Raw genomic sequence first — 16,919 nt, forward strand, 5'->3', positions numbered from 1 at the left:
TGTTCTCTAAGTATGGGAGTGTAATTGGTGAAAAGTCAGGAATGAATCCACGGATCTGAGAACCACTACCACATGGGGGCTTGAAATGTACTGAGCATTCCAGAAATGTTAGTCCATGAGAGGTCTAGAGCAGAGAGTAATCAGGAAAATTGTGTAGAAAAAAAATCATGTAATCAGTGAATGTTAGAACTGGAGGTACATTAGTGATCATTTAGCTCAACCTCCTCATTTTACAGATAAGAAAACTCAGGCCTCACTCCCAGAAGTGAAGGGACTTCACAGAAAAGTCTCACACTGAGTTAGTTGTAGAGCCAGAACTTAAGTCCAGGTTTCCTGACTCTCAATCCTGGGCTTTTTCCATAATATGATTCTGCCTCTGGAAATTAAGTTTCTTTTACACATTAAAAAAAGGAAACAAACAAAATCCCCCAACAACTGCCATATAAAAAAATTAACACAACTACAGAAATGATCTCACAGAAACCCTATACATATCACCCTAAACAAAAGGAATAGAATTGGAGAAATGCTGTCCCTGAGGTAGTGTAAGGTAGGACAAGTGTGCAAGAGAAGATTTAGTTAACACCTACAAGGATAAAAAGTATTAACAGAGGAGAAAGAAGAGTATTCCAAAGGGATGGGATGGTTGATAGTTCGAAAACTGAAATCTGAAACTTTAAACTTAAGTATCTTCTTCTGAACCACTTTATTCATTCTCTCTTCATCCCTGGAAGTTCTTAAATTAGTATGAAAGAATAAGAATCAGATACTATGTTCATTTCCTTGTTCTTGAGTGTAATTATTTGGAGAAATTGTGGAAGAACACGAAGGTATTTAATTACCGGTCTACTCATACCTGTATCACTGAAATCTATGAATTCTTTTGACAGAAGGTTAGTAAGAAGTTCCATAATGAGAAGGAGATCTTGGTATTGTTCTTCCTCTGCTGTAACATCTATCCGTTGCCGACCTAGATTATTCTTGGAATATACTTGCAACAGAGTGAGGCAGGCCTCATACAAGTTCATAGCTTTGGACTGCAAGAAAGAAAAACTTGAGAAGTAAATTATACTATATAGCAGAATACTCTTGGGAAAACAAAAAAAAATATGCATCCTTTTTATGTAAGCTAGATAAATTTGCAATCAGATCAACAGTTGTCAGATTGGCTTCTGATTATTCTAAAACAATAATGAATAAAAAGTAAACACTACGATTGTAATAATGTTTAAAATATTAATAAAAATGATAAAACTTTGGTTTATTGGCTCAGGCTTTATAGTCCCATCTTAATACTAGGTAGCTGTGTGACCAAGGCAAGACACTTTGCCTTGCTGGGACCAAGTTCCTCATTGGCAAAATGAGGAGGAGACAGCCTTGATGACAGACTAATATTCAACAATTAAATACCCCAACACCACCTAGCTCCCTTTTTATAAAAAATATTAAGTGCTTTGCCTTGTCATGCTGCCAACCAGTGATTTTATAATGAGTCATTATATATTAAATGATTTTTACAAAGGCTCCCATGGAAAGTGCATGAATGGATATGCAATTATTACATTTATTCCCTATCAGATACTGCTTATAAGATCTACTTATGAAAAGGAAGGGAAAATTAATAATTTCATAAAATCTAACTATCCTGCCTATTCAGTAATGGATTTGTTACTATAATACTTAGAAGTATAAGCTTACTTTTGGGCAGGTTCCTCAGACCTAACAAAGAGAAAATTACATGTCAAGAGCCCATAAAGACTGGTTTGGGACAAGATATATATTAATATGCTAATGAATACAAATAAAAATCCTTGAATTCTAGCTATCAAACTCTCTTTCTAAAGTAATGTCTTTACAGATGGTTTAGTTTTTCCTAGCAAACAGGTAAGAATTAGTGAATGTATACACTCTTTCCTATGATTTACAAGTGAGAGATATGGAAGGCATTTATTTTAAATCACCATGTTCTACTACTGTGCTTTACTATAGCAGGATCCTATTATATGAATAAACATTCCATCAATCTGTTTTTCTACAGATACATCACTCTAATTCTGTAGCCTATTTTGTTACAAAGAAATTAAGAGATAACTAACACACATCATTTTGGAAGTGGGAATTTTATTTATTAAGTATGCTTACTTCCTTGATAGATGTATTTTAACTAGTCTATGATGTTTCTGCAAATCTTTGGGGAAATGAATACTTCCAGCTGCTATTCATTAGTTCTTTACATTTTATTACAACTATTTATCCAAAAGGGATAAAATTAGATAGTGTTTACCTCTCCCAGATAGCAAATCTGTTTATGTGCAACTTCAACAAAAACTTCTATTATGAGATTAACAGTCTCTGGGGTGTTTTTGTAAACTTCCATCAGTCCAATGCAATTCGTAAGGAAGTCCATTAGGAAATTAAAGAGGATTGCTACATTGTCAATCTGAGTAGCCTCAGCAATGCCACAGAGTGCCTCTAATGTGGCTGTTATTTCCTGTTTGACCTCTTCTTCTTGACATATTTGCTGAAAATTTTCTTGATTGATCACATTCAAGAATCTTTGCTGAAGTGGCTGCAGAACCTATAAAAACAAGGCATCAAGGTCGATATTTTAGAAGGTGAATATTTACCAACTGGAAGCCTGAGTAGGCAAAAATATTCTTATGGTTCATGAGCACACACACACACTCACACAAAAGGTAAGGGATTAAGTATTTTGAACTAAATTATCAATTGTTCAGTATGAGGGGTGGCCAACCCTAGAATACAAAGCAGAGAAAGAAGTTAAATACCATTCCCTGCCCACTCACAATTCTGCAGATGGCATGGGGGTGGTGGGGGGTGGTCAACACCCCATTTCTGCACTAAATAGATAAAGCACTCTAATACTGAGCCCACATTGTCACAGGTCCAACAGAAAATGCTTTTCTTCCTCCCATTATTTTAGCATATGAAATAAAAGCTGTACTGATACCTCCCCTGCCAAGCAGTACTTTCCCCATGTATACAGAATACTTAATGACAACTTTTACAACAGGCTAAAATAGTATGAATTAAGTAAACTACTACCGGAATAATTTTAACTAGAATTAAGTGGAACAATAATATGCTTGATCCTTCCTTCTGAACTCAGGATAATGCTAACTAATAAAAATGTTCCTACGGTATAGAAAGGGTTAAGAACCCCTCACTTTATGGTCAATCTGTATAGATTCTAGAAATGAGTGTTAAGATTCCTGTTATACAGACTGTAATAAAGCTTTTGTCCCACAGTACTAGCATTACCTATCATGCAAACACAGTAGGACCACCTGCATGCATATGCTTGCCAGTTATTTCCCATTTCCAATTCAAGTTTCTTTAGGGCCATACGACCATGTCAACAGTCCAATTAATCCTCTTCTCTATAGTATTTTTTGTCTCAACACAGATTGGAAATGTTTCCCTACCTATAAACTCTGTCCTTTATAAGTGTGCTTGCATCTTTATGACAGCCTGTTTTTGGGAAAATGAAGCTGAGTAATAACTGGTCATAAACATGTCCAAATGTTAACAACTTGGTAATCTTCAATACCATCACAACAGGAACATTATATGGCATTAATAAATAAACTCAGGGAAAAAAAAACTAAAAGGTTGATGTCATAAAGATTAAACAACTAAAATTAGTTTTTTAATAAGTTGCTCTGGTATCATATAGACAGTTATAATTTTGTTTCACTAGAAGCTACAAATGAGATAGATAAAATATTACCTCTGTCCAGTACTGCTGTTTTGTATCAGTGTCCATATGAGCAAAACCTCCTAAAACTAGAGCCTTCATGAGTGTTCTCTGCACAGAACTTGATAAGAGGTGAAGAGGCGGGCTTCTTCTTGCAAACTGTTTAGCTAAATTCCACCAATTTTCACATTTAATTACTAAGTTTGCCCTACATGAGGGGGGGAAAACAGCAAACCCAACATAAAGTTAATTGCTTACATTGAATTTAAGGGCAAAGTTTATCAGTAGAAAGACCTGAAATTCTACACTTAAAGGATGACTATGCAAAGAAAAGCTCTTCAAAAATAATTTACAAAGGACTTTAGAAATATGAGCCAGGTATCGCAAAGCCTGTAATATCAGAATGCAATTTCAATTTATGCATGTAATAGATACAACCAATTTACAAATTCTATTAAAAACAAACTACACACACAACTAAAGGATCATAGATTTAGAGCCAGAAGGGAGCTAAGAGATGATGCAGAACAAGCCTAATTTTATAGATAAGGAAACTGAGATCCAGAAAAGTTAAATCAGTCGATGAAAATCACTAAGGTAATAAGTAGAACTGAGATTTCAACCCAGATCTTTGACATCAAATATGGAGCCTTTTCTACTCTATCATGTTGTCTCCTCTAGGGTAATAAAAAATAAGCAGTGTTGGAATTTACTAGTTTCTTTTTTTTGGGGGGGGGGGGTGGCGGTTTGGGGAAGGGAGGTAGGTCATGTTTCTCATATATCCCCTCTTTTTTTCATGTTTCACTAGAAAAATCTAATTTGTTGCTCCAGAAAAGGATGTAAGGGATCTAATATCGTAGCTGCATCAAGAAACTATTTCATCTGAATATCATTCATCCTCTCTTCTCATTGTTACCTTTATAACCACAGGCATAAATTTATTTAGTAATGGTTAACTAAAAAATTCAGTTACCAGACTACTCTAATTCATGATCATATAGATTAATTATTATTATAAAAGCTAAATTCTTATTAACATCTTTATATACCCCCTTTCTAAATTTTTCTGATGATCTGTCCCTAAAATTATTCTGATAGGAGGAAATGATAAAATGATAAACAAGTATAGGCTGTATGTGTTTTATTAGTCTTAAAACTATCACTTAGTTCAGGATCAGTTAAAACATTATATAGTAGAGGTATAACTGAACATACTTTACAACACACGAGGCTTCCTTCTATAATTTGTCTAGTACATTAGCACCTACTTTAAAGGATTTTATTAAGTGTGGTCGACTAGTATAATGAGAAGACTGTCTATCTACTATTAGAGCACCTGGATTATGGATCTAGATCTGCCACTTATTAGCTGTGTGATCTCAGGGCAAATTAGATAAAATCTCTGGTTGCCAGTTTCTTCATCAGTAGAATGAAAAAGTTTTCATGTGATCTTGGTCTCTTCAAGCTCTAAAATTCTATAATTAAGAGCATAATAATTTTTACTATTGTAAGTGATTAGAGGTTTTTTAGTCATGTCTTCTTTGCTTTTACAACTTATTATTGGTTATAATTACATACTTATGTATTGCTGAATCCTTTGATAGAAACATAACACTCAATTTTGACAATTATGTGATTTTTGGGAATACATATTGATGAAAAATGAGGATTATATCTATCTCAGACATTAGAAATAATACTAGGAAGTGAAGAAAAGTAGGAATATAAAAGGGACAGAAATGGAGGGAATGAGGGAGAAATCAGCCTAAATCAGTTCAATGTTTACCTTTCTCTTCTTTCCACCAAAGTAACCAGTAATTGTACAGTATCATTTGCAAGATCCTGCTCACTACTCCATACTGCAAGGTTACTGATGACTTTTTCTAAGAGGTAGCCAACAATCCACTGAGAACCCTCTGTATCTGCTCCAAATGCTGTATTGAATGGCAGACTTATCTTAGGAAAGCCAAAAGAAAAAAAATCAAATAATCAAAACAAAAGCTAAGTCAGAGCATATGTTTAAAAAAAATCAGCAGGTAAAAAAGAACAAATTGAAAATTATTTCATTTTATTTTACCTCAATTTTGGGTGTTCAAATGCCAAATAAAGACCAGAAGAGTGTTTCACGTATCACCCACTCACATTTCCCAATGAAATCCCCTAACATTTATTACTTCTACATGAGCCTATATATAAGCATGTACCTATAACTAAAGTACAAACATTAAAAGAATGTAATTTGTTACCTAATTGACTAAGTGATTGAAATAAATTTACTCAAATTGTGTAGGTAAAATAAGGAAAAGAACTTCCTAATCTATTAGGTATTAGAAAGAAATTAGTTTTTTCTTCATTTAAACTTTAACATGTTCCAGGTTCTTGGATTTTGAATTGATTTTATGGGGAAAAAATTCCAAAGGAAAACAAAATTGTTTTTACAGCTAGTAATCATCACCAACAAACATGTAAACAAGGTTACACAATTTTGTATTCTAACCTGATCATATAGTTTTTCATCCACCAAAAGATAGGTTTTTGCCCATCGTTTTAGGAACCAAACAATATCTTTTCCCATTTGTGGACTAAGTAGATGTGTTAGATTTGCTCTTATTGCTCGAGATTCAACTTCTGAAACCCTCAGTATGGCAGACAATAACCTGTGGACAAAAAGCAGAGGTTATTTCTTCTTTTATATCTTTCTACTTCACATTGTTTTTAAAAAACAAATTTTGTTTCCTTTCTTAATAGTCTGGATTTTGGCCATACTAACCCTACAGTTCTTTGTCAATAGGGATATAGACAGGTATGTTATTATATGTTTTTGATAGAAGTAGTAAATGTTGATATTTGCAAGATTCAAGATTTTAATGAGCTCTAGAGAGGTTCTGGGTTTAAAATGATTTATTACAAAGTGACTAAGAAAAAGATATGTTGAATTCATACCTCAATAAACCATCACCCCAGAAAAATTAGGCTGAGCACTGAATTACATTCTATGCTCTGAAACCAAATGGAAGCTGTGAACTCCAACACCCAGGAATCTTAATCTTTTTATCTACTGTGCAATCTCTGTCATTTCTAAATCAGAAGTTCTACTTCCAGATAAATTAGAATTTTGGTGACATGGACGATTGGATTTTTGGTGGGGAAATTACATCAGTACTACATTGTTTTGCATTTCCTGCAAAAGGACATATTCTTCTTTCTGCACATAAGCTAGTCATGCTACTCAAATTTCACCAATTTAGATGTAAGGCAGAGTTAAGCTTCCAAAACTGAAATTAATTTTAGCAGGAAATTAGGTAAAAGGCAGATCCTTCTCTGCTTCATAAGAAATATTAGAAGAACTTTTAAGTAACATTTAATGCCCAACGCAGTGCTGTGACATGGTCCTGGAAGACAGCACTGTGGTGAACTTTAGGAATATTTATTAAAGATATTTAAGAATGTGAAAATACTTTCATATATGTGTGTATATATATAATACACACACACACACACACACACACACAAGCCCTGTTTGATTTTTATTTCAGTTCTCTTTCTAGGAAATATACCATGTTACCAACATAATTATGTTTCTTTACTTTCACATTCAATCTAGTTTATGCTTCTATTCTTTAGACAAAACTACTGTTTTCAACATGAAAAAGTAAAAGGAATTAAATTTTTGAGAAATAAATACATCATCTTTTTATAAACTCTATTTCATCCACAGATAATTTTCCTTACTTGTACCATACCATTTATGCTGTGAGTTTTATTTTTCAATGTTGGTTTTGATAGTGATTGTTATCAGACAAAAAATATTTGCATTTATTCATTATGAATCATCAAAAGTAAAAGCAGTGTGTTTATATGCAAAATAGCAACAAAAAAACAGGAAAAACAACACCCCCCCCGCCATGTCCCTTATGTTATATCTGAACAAGCTTAAGGAACATAAAATAATATGACTGATAAAAGTCAGTAACACTTGCTGTTCCTTCACCAGAAAAGGAAACCTAAAAAACCAACACTCTCCTTCAAAGGCAATTAATTTCCTTATTAGACTTTACTGGTAATCAAAGTAAGAAAAAGCAAATGTACTTTATAAAACTTTTAGGTTTTTAACTACATATAATAGAGAAGAGTAACTTTTCCCCCTTATAACTTTAATTTTATTCTAAGAGGAAGAACCTCAGAACTAAATCCTAGCTAGACAGTCCTTTACATGAAATAAAAGATGCCATAAGTGTCCTTGGAAAATAATATACTTTTTTAATTAACAAAGGGTTAAAAAAGGGTCATCTCTCCATTTTTAAAATATTGGGACCCCAAAATTAAACTATTGGAATAATAATTTTTTTAAAATCTATTTTCACAAAACATTTACATAGTTAAGGCCCATTTAAAAAGCTTAAAACAACGGGGCAGCTAGGTGGCACAGTGAGTAGAGCACCGGCCCTGGAGTCAGGAGGACCTGTGTTCAAATTTGACCCCAGACACCTGACACACTTTACTAGCTGTGTGACCTTGGGCAAATCACTTAACCCTAATTGTCCTGCCTTGCCCCCTCAAGAAAAAAAAAAAAAGCTTAAAACAAGCTCTTGCAGACTATACAGTTTTTTTCTTCTGGTTATGGTTGGAAAGTGAAATGGTTCGCAATCAGATAGGTAGATGGATAGGGCTGTGGGAAGTACATATCAGTATTTCTCTAGGATGTAAAAGAATATGTTTAAACTTACATTGCTTTGAAAGATGAATGAAAGCAAAAGAATCAGCCTGGGTTCATCAATACCAAATCATACCAGATAATGCTCTTTCCTATTTTCACAAGTTTAAAAGATGGACAAATCAGAGTATTTCAGATATATTAGCTATATCAGTTACATATATTATAAATGAATTTGAGCAAGCCATCTGAAAAATTTGTCCACCATGGCCACCTTTGTTGGTTGGTAAGGTAATGAGGAGGGATGATGTAAAGTAAAACCAGATTTGGAATGGTCTGAACGCAAAAAAAGTTGGTAATTAATGAATTCATTTAAACTGAGAGGGAAGTCTCTTTAACAATGACACTAGTTTATCCCTTGAACATGCATTCATTATTTTTTATCAGTGACCTGGATAAAAGTACAAATGAAATGTTTATCAAATTTGTTGACGATAAAACTGTAAGGGCTAGATAACGGTGAATGACAAATGGGGTGAATCTGCTAAAATCCTGATAGGTAGAACAGATTAAATCTAATAGGGTGAAATTTAACAGTTTGAATCTAGCCACTTATACATAGGTTCAAAGTACAGGTACAATCTTGGAGAGATGCAGCTAGACAACAGTTCCATGCAGTTTCCAGTGACCATGTTACCCCTACTTCATAAACTCCTCTGTTTAGTTTTTAAAGCCCTTTACAACCTGGCTCAAACCTATCTTTCCAGCTTTACTATACAGGGTGTCTCTGAAGTCTGGACACATAGGAAAAATGACTATTTTGAAATATTTGGTATATTAACAGACCTTAGTCCCCTTGACTTCTTTTTCTGGGGTGTGCTAAAGGAGAAGGTATACTCAATGAAAATCACAGATGCAACACACTTGATTGAATGCATAAAGAGTGAATGTGCTAAAACTGACGGCAATGTGGAGTTATTGCATCAGGTTCACGTGAATCTTGCAAAGTGCATCAATCTTTGTATCACAAATGATGGAAATCATATTGAAGATGTCATTTGTTGGTATTCCAATTAAATAAAATGTTGAAAATTTCATTAATTTCATTTCTTGAAAATACGCATTTTTTCCTATGTGTCCAGACTTTAGGAACACCCTGTACATTACTCCCCCTCCTATACTCTGTGGGGACTTAATAAAAAAGCACTGTTTTAAGAGAACCATAGTTTCTAGAGAAAACAAGCAAAGTTACAATACCTTTGCATTTTGAACTAGCCAGACAACAATGGGACTATTTACTGAGTTTAGTTCTAGATGTTACATTTAAAGAAGGCCAGTCCAGCTTGTTGATAATACTTTGTCAATATTCTTGTTAAAAGTGAAAAAACCCAGGAGGTGAAGTGAAGAAGGCAGAGAAAAGTTAGTGACTTGCTTGAGCTCTCTACCAAACTCCTCTGAATACCTTTAAATAATGCCATGAAACAATTCCTGGAGCAGCAGAACCCACAAAAGGACAGGGACAAATAATTTTCCAGCCAAAACAGCTTAGAAGATCAGCAAGAAAGGTCTGTTGAACCTGTTGAAGCACAATCTAGTGCAATCTGTGCCAGCACAGACTGGGCCCCAGCAAACCAGGAAAAGGCCTTAGGAGCCACTAAATCAGCAGGTGCAGGAACTTCTTCTAGCGCTCTCAGCCTACAGACTGGGGGTCAAACAACTGATCAGAAGTAGATTATGATGTCTCTCTTCTGGCACTGGGAGCAGCATTCTGTTGCTTTGCCCATAATCAGATCTGGGCGACAGTCCCAGGGCAAGTCGAACAGTAGCATACAAGAGCTTGCATCCGCAGTGGAGCAGGACCCCGGTCACAGTTCCAGGGTGGAAAAAGAGTATTTGTGGTCACTCACAGACCAGTGGACATTACACAAGAGTCGTAAATACACCTCTCCCTAGATCATGCCACCTTGGAAGAACTAAAAACTTACAGTCCCCAGAATTATCTCTGAAAACAGCTACATAAAACCCATGATGTTTGGGACAGTGTGCCCACTTTAACAAAGAGCCAAAAGTCAAGAAATAGCCTAGAGAAATGAGCAAACAACAGAAAAAGATTCTGACCATAATAAGTTACTATGGTGACAAGGAAGATCAAAACACGCACTGGGAAGACAATAACAAAGTCAAAGCTCCCACATTCAAAGCTTCCAAGAATAATATGAATTGGTCTCAAGCCATGGATGAGTTCAAAAAGGATTAGTAAAAGAAGTGGAAGAAAAATTGGGAAGAGAAATGAAAGTGATGCAAGAAAAACATGAAAAAAGAATCAACAGCTTGGTAAAGGAAACACAAAAAATACTGAAGAAAATAACACACCTTAAAAAACAGACTAGGCCAAATGGTAAAAGAGGTATGAAAAGCAGAATTGGCAAAATGGAAAAAGAAGCACAAAAATTTACTAAAGAAAAAACCCCTTAGAAAGCAGAATTAGCCAAATACAAAAGGAGGTATAAAAGCTCACTGAAGAAAATAATTCTTTAAAAATTAGAATTGAGCAAGTGGAAACTAATGATTTTATGAGAAATCAAGAAACAATAAAACAGAACCAAAAGAATAGAAGATAATATGAAATATCTTACTGGAAAAAACAACTGATGTGGAAAATACGATGGAATCCTAATAATGCTGCTCCCAGACCCAACATTCTAACTTCCTTATGGGCCCCAGTGAACAGCAGGCATGTCCCGATTTAACCACACAATCTGGCTTTAACCACACCTCAGGCCTCCAGATTCAATTCACACATTTGAACTAGTGTGTTCTTGTACTCAACCACAATCATATCATCCACTTAGCCCAAGACGGGACCACAATACCTAACTATCCATCTTGACCAGACAGGACCACAATAGCTAGCCAATCAGAGGGCAGCACAACTAGGATGTCTGACCACCAAACCACAGAAGGAACCCCTCCCCTATTACCTAATTCCTTAACAAACCTCTTCTATCTTTTTAATATTCATCAATACACTATAAATTTTTCTGTGTTGTCTTACTAAGTTGCTGGTTCCTGTTGGAACTTAGCCCGCTTCAATCTCAATAAACACCTACACTTGGATTAGAGGTAGTCTGACTCTATGAATTCACTTGAGATGATCCCCACCATAAACCACAACAAAACAGAACCAAGAAGAGGTAATTTAAAAATTACTGGACTCCCTGAAAGCCATGATCAAAAAAAAAAAAAAAAGCCTAAATATCATCTTTCAAGAAATTACCAAGGAAAACTGCCCTGATATTCTATAACCAGAAGGTAAAACAGAAATTGAAAGAATCCACCAATCACCTCCTGAAAGAGATCCTAAAATGAAAGCTCCCAGGAATATTGTAGCCAAATTCCAGAGCTCCCAGGTCAAGGAGAAAATACTACAAGCAGCCAGAAAGAAACAATTCAAATATTATGGAGCCAAGCCAGGATAACACAAGATTTAGCAACTTCTACATTAAAGGATTATAGTGCTTGGAATATGATATTCTGGAGGGCAAAGGAACTAGGATTACAACCAAGAATCATCTACCTGGCAAAACTATAATCCTTCAGGGGAAAAAAATGGACAGTCAGTGAAATAAGGGACTTTCAAGCATTCGTGATGAAAAGACCAGAGCTGAATAGAAAATCTGACTTTTCAATACAAGACTCAAGAGAAGCATAAAAAGGCAAACAGGAAAGAGAAATCACAAGGGACTTAATCAGGTTAAACTGTTTTATGTCCTTATATGGGAAGATGATACTCATAAGAACTTTCTCATTATTAGGGCAGAGAGAGAGAGAGAGAGAGAGAGAGAGAGAGAGAGAGAGAGAGAGAGAGAGAGTGTGTGTGTGTGTGTGTGTGTGTGTGTGTGTACACACACACACACACACACATATACATAGAGGGCACAAGTCTGAGATGAATGTGAAGGGATGATATCTAAAAAATACAATTAAGGGGTCAAAAGAGGAATGTACTGGGAGAAAGAGAAAGGGAGTATGGGATAAATCAATTCACATAAAAGATATAAGAAAAAGCTTTTACAGTGGAGAGGCAGAGAGGAGTGAGTGAACATTACTCTTACCAGAAATGGCTCAAAGAGGGAATAACATACACACGCAATTGTGTACAGAAATCTATCTTACCCTACCAGAAAGGAGGGGAAAGGGATAAGAGAAGGGACCAGTGGGGGGTGGGAGGGGGGGTGGGTAGAATAATAGAAGGGAGGGCAGTTTGGGGTAGGGGGCAGCCAGAACTCTTGAGGGATGGGGTAAAAGGAGAGAGAGAACAGAATTAATGGGGAGGGGGATAGGATGGAGGGAAATACAGTTATCAACAGTATCGTTGAAAAAAAAATTTGAAGCAAGTTTCTCTGATAAAGGTTTCATTTCTCAAATACAGAGAGAACTGAGTCAACTTTATAAAAATAAGAGCCATTCTCCAATTGATAAATGACCAAAAGATATGAACAGTTTTCAGATGAAGTAATCAAAGCTATCTATAGCCATATGAAAAAATGCTCTAACTCACTACTGATTGGAGAAATGCAAATAAAAACAACTTTGAGTTACTACCTCATACCTATTAGATTGGCCAAGAGGACAGTAAAGGAAAATGACAAATGTTGGAGGGGATGTGGGAGAACTGAGACTCTGATGCATTGTTGGAGTTGTGAACTGATTCAACCATTCTGTAGGGCAATTTGGAACTGTGCCAAAAGGCTAAAAAAGCCAAGCATGTCCTTTGACCCAAGCAATACCTTTACTAAGTCTGTGTCCCAAAAGAGATAAGAGATAAAAAAAAAACAAAAAGGAAAAGGACCTATAGGTACAAAAATATTTATAGCAGCTCTTTTCTGGTGGCAAAGAACTGGAAACTGAGGGGATGCCCATAAACTGGGGAATAGCTGGACAAATTGTGGTATGTGATTGTGATGGAATACTATAAGAAATGATGAGCAGGATGCTCTCAGGAAAACCTGGAAAGACTTATATGAGTCGATGCAAAGTGCAATGCACTGTGTACAAAGTAACAGCAATATTGTAAGATCATCAGATGTGAACGACTTAGTTATTCTCAGAGATACAATGATCCAAGACAACTCTGAAGGACTTACGATGAAAAATGCTATCCATTCCCAGAGAAAAAAACTAATGGCATGTGAATACAGACTGAAGCAAAATTTTTTTTACTTGCTTTATTTTTCTTGAGGTTATTTTTGTCTATGTTTTCTTTTACATGACTAATACGGAAATGTGTTTTGCCTATATCAAATTGTTTGCCTTTCCAATGAGGGGGTAGGTAAGGGAAAAAGAAAGAGAATTTGGAACTCAAAGTTTTAAAAACAAATGTTAAAAATTGTTTTTACATGTAATTGGGGAAAAAGAAAATACTAAATAAATGTTTTAAAAAAAGTGAAACCCAGATCTCAAATGATCTATTTTCATTATGACCATGTGGCCCCAACATTCTCCTCAATCCCCAATGAGCTACATAATGAACTCAAAACAAGCACTTAGCAAAATGAAAAGAGGAAAAGAGGCTAGACCAGACCAAATACAGAAGAAATACATGTGGTAGCTGACGATCCTGAAAACAGGGACAGCCCTACAAGTTATTATCCTCATTATCATAACCACTGACACTGACAAAGCACTTTAAGGTTTGCAAAGCATTTTACATTTTCATTTGATCCTCACATCTAACTCTGTTATTTAACTGCATAGTAATTATCCCCGTTTTACAGATAAGGAAACTGAAGATGAACGAGGTTAGGGGCCACACAGCTAGTGGGTATTTGAGGCAGGATTTGAATCCAGCCCTGGCTCTCTTTGAACCTGGTACTTGATCCACTACACCACACCACAAAAACATTTGACTCAGTAGAGCAAAATATAGCTTAATTGCTTTCTCCTGCATATTGTTAAGATTATACACAATTTTATGATAAACAAAATCCTGGAGATGATGTTACTCAGTAACCCCAATTATTAATATTGAACGAGGCATGAAACAGGAGATACATATTTGTCAAAAGCTATTTGGGTGCCTTCATGACATGCCTTAGGGCTCAAACAGACAAGATGCCCTCTAGGTGGCATAGCACCTTGTTTTCATAGCACCCTAATTACAAGTCAAAGACTCAAAGTTGCAGGTGACTTAGAGGAGAACAGCTGGCTGCAGCAGAACTGGTCTTTGTAAAGGTAACATGAGGGATATTACCAAAGAGATGTATGATTGGAAAAGGATATGGACTGATTTTAACAAATAGACAGACTGAGTGTTTTTCTTTAATTTTTTAAATTCTAATTCTTTAAATGTAAAAAGGTTTAGAGCCAGGGTGGAGAACCTGTGGCCTCCAGGCCACATGGGGTTTCCCATCCCTGGTCTAAAGCAAAGACTCTAGCATGTTAGGTGGATATTCTGCAGAAGAGAACACAGGGAGAAGACCTACACAAAATGAGGAGTCTAAATGGGTTTGCTATCTGCACATCAAAGAAATCCTATTAAGTCCTCATCTGCATTCTTACTAGATAGAGTGTACCAAGAGGATGGACATAAGGACAGTGTGTGGACCTGAAACCATGCCGCATAAAAATCAGTTTAAAGAACCAAGAATGTTTAGTTTAAAATACTGGGGGATAGAGAGTGGAAAGAGTTATGACAGCCATCTCTAAGGATTTGAAGAGCTGTCAAGAAGCATTACAATTGGTAGAAGTTAAACCAAGATATGTGAGTATTTATACAGAAAAACTTAACAATATGTGTCATTCAGTCATTTTCAGTCTTGTCTGACTCTTCATGTCCCAATTTGGAGTTTTCCTGGCAGAGATACTGAGCAGTTGGCCATTTGTTTCTCCAGATCATTTTACAGGTGAGGAAACTGAGGCAAACAGGATTAAGTGACTTGCCTAGGGCCACATAGCTAGTAACTATCTGAAGTCACATTTGAATTCAGAGATGATTTTTCCTGACTTCAGGTCTGGCACTTGCCCACTGCGCCACCTAGCTGCCCCTAACAGCATAAGCTTTCTAAGCTAAAAGGCTCATAAGATAAGGAGTTACAGAAGTTACAGATTATAGAAATCTTCAAGTGGCCCCTGGAAGATCACTTTTCAGGTATGATATGAAAAAGGATTCCTGTTCAAGTGTGTGTTAACTAGAAGACCCCTAAAAGTCACTGTCAACTCTGAGATCCTGTGATTTCATGAAATACTATATACATTCTTGTCTCAATTTATAGTTTTTATTGTTTAAAATTCCATTATATTGAATTCCCCACTTAGGTTCTTTTCAGTTCTGCATGAAATCATACCTCCCCTAAAGCCTCTGTAATTAATCCTATTTTATTAAGTTCATAGTAATTTCATAACTCTCATCTCCCTTTTTCTTTTTTTCTATAACTAGTATCTCTTACCTAAGTATGCATAATACCTACATGTTCTACCAACCACTTTTTATATACCTAAGCCTTAGCAACCTTCACATTTTTTCCTGATTATATCATTTAAATATAAAAAGTACTTACAGTCACTTTTGGGACAACTTATTGCTTATAATATTGTGGAAATTATAAGAATGTAGCTACATATTTAGTATTACCTAATTACAGAATCTGTTCTGTTGCACCCTGGGATGGAAGAAGCCTTCTCTCCTGGAGATCCCAAGATCTGAAGTGTTGTATTAATGTCAACTTCAGTTGATTGCTTAATGGAATATTCCATTACTTCTGGAGGTATTAACGGAGTCTCTCCCTGAGTATCATCAGCTAAGAGGTAGCCTTCAGTTTCAAAAAATGAGGGAAAAAGGTGAATGCACAGTTCTTAGCCATCAGAATTTACCTTTTAGAACCTGCCTTTTCATTGACATTTTAGAAAGAACAATGAAAATCTGTGTAAATTTACAGTTTTACTTATTTAAAGTCTTTATACCATATAAAAAGTTGGTGCCAATGGAAAACATATTAACATGCAGCTGTCTCAGAAAAGACTTTAGTCTCTTCCCTTCTAATATTTTACAATTTTCTGAATAAAATCAGATTAAAAATATTCTTCGAAGAAAAGGAAATAAATAATTTCACTAACATACTTTATAGACAATTAGATACGATCACTTAAATTTAGATCTGTAATATGAAAAGGCAGTCTATTATTGTGTCAAGATTAATGAGTCAATTATCTGTGACATCACTAATATGCTATCTCTACCAATATAAACTGCAATTCATCTATGACTTTAGATAATTCTCAAAAAGTTGCCTGAGCTCTGGAAAAGTTAAGTACTTGCCAATGGTCACAAAGCATGTTTCACCCTACCTTCCTCTACCCCTCCCCCCACCCTAATAAGATTGTAAGCTGCTTGAAAGCAAGGTCTAATTTTGCTCACTTTTTGTATCCTTAGTGCTTAGCAGAATGCCTGGCACACGATAAGTACTTAATGTTTGTTGGTTTGATTTGACAGAGCTAACAAGTATTAGAGACAGGATTTGAACCCAGGGCTTCTCTACTTCAGGTCCA

At 35.5% G+C, this 16,919-nt stretch overlaps 1 protein-coding gene across 2 annotated transcripts in view; it reads right to left on the reverse strand.

Annotated features, from left to right (window-relative positions):
* The window catches only part of XPO4 (exportin 4), a 130,538-nt gene that overhangs the window by 14,916 nt on the left and 98,703 nt on the right, over nt 1-16,919 (reverse strand). For both annotated transcript variants that reach the window (XM_036743679.1, XM_036743680.1), the window contains 6 exons: nt 16,006-16,183; nt 6,216-6,375; nt 5,505-5,674; nt 3,752-3,926; nt 2,285-2,578; nt 857-1,037 (listed from right to left, as the gene is read on the reverse strand). In XM_036743679.1, the coding sequence (XP_036599574.1) occupies nt 857-1,037; nt 2,285-2,578; nt 3,752-3,926; nt 5,505-5,674; nt 6,216-6,375; nt 16,006-16,183 (1,158 nt within the window). The remainder of the gene's footprint in view (nt 1-856; nt 1,038-2,284; nt 2,579-3,751; nt 3,927-5,504; nt 5,675-6,215; nt 6,376-16,005; nt 16,184-16,919) is intronic.

Source organism: Trichosurus vulpecula, chromosome 2, assembly GCF_011100635.1.
Source record: "Trichosurus vulpecula isolate mTriVul1 chromosome 2, mTriVul1.pri, whole genome shotgun sequence".
In the NCBI taxonomy this organism is placed as follows: Eukaryota; Metazoa; Chordata; class Mammalia; order Diprotodontia; family Phalangeridae; genus Trichosurus; species Trichosurus vulpecula.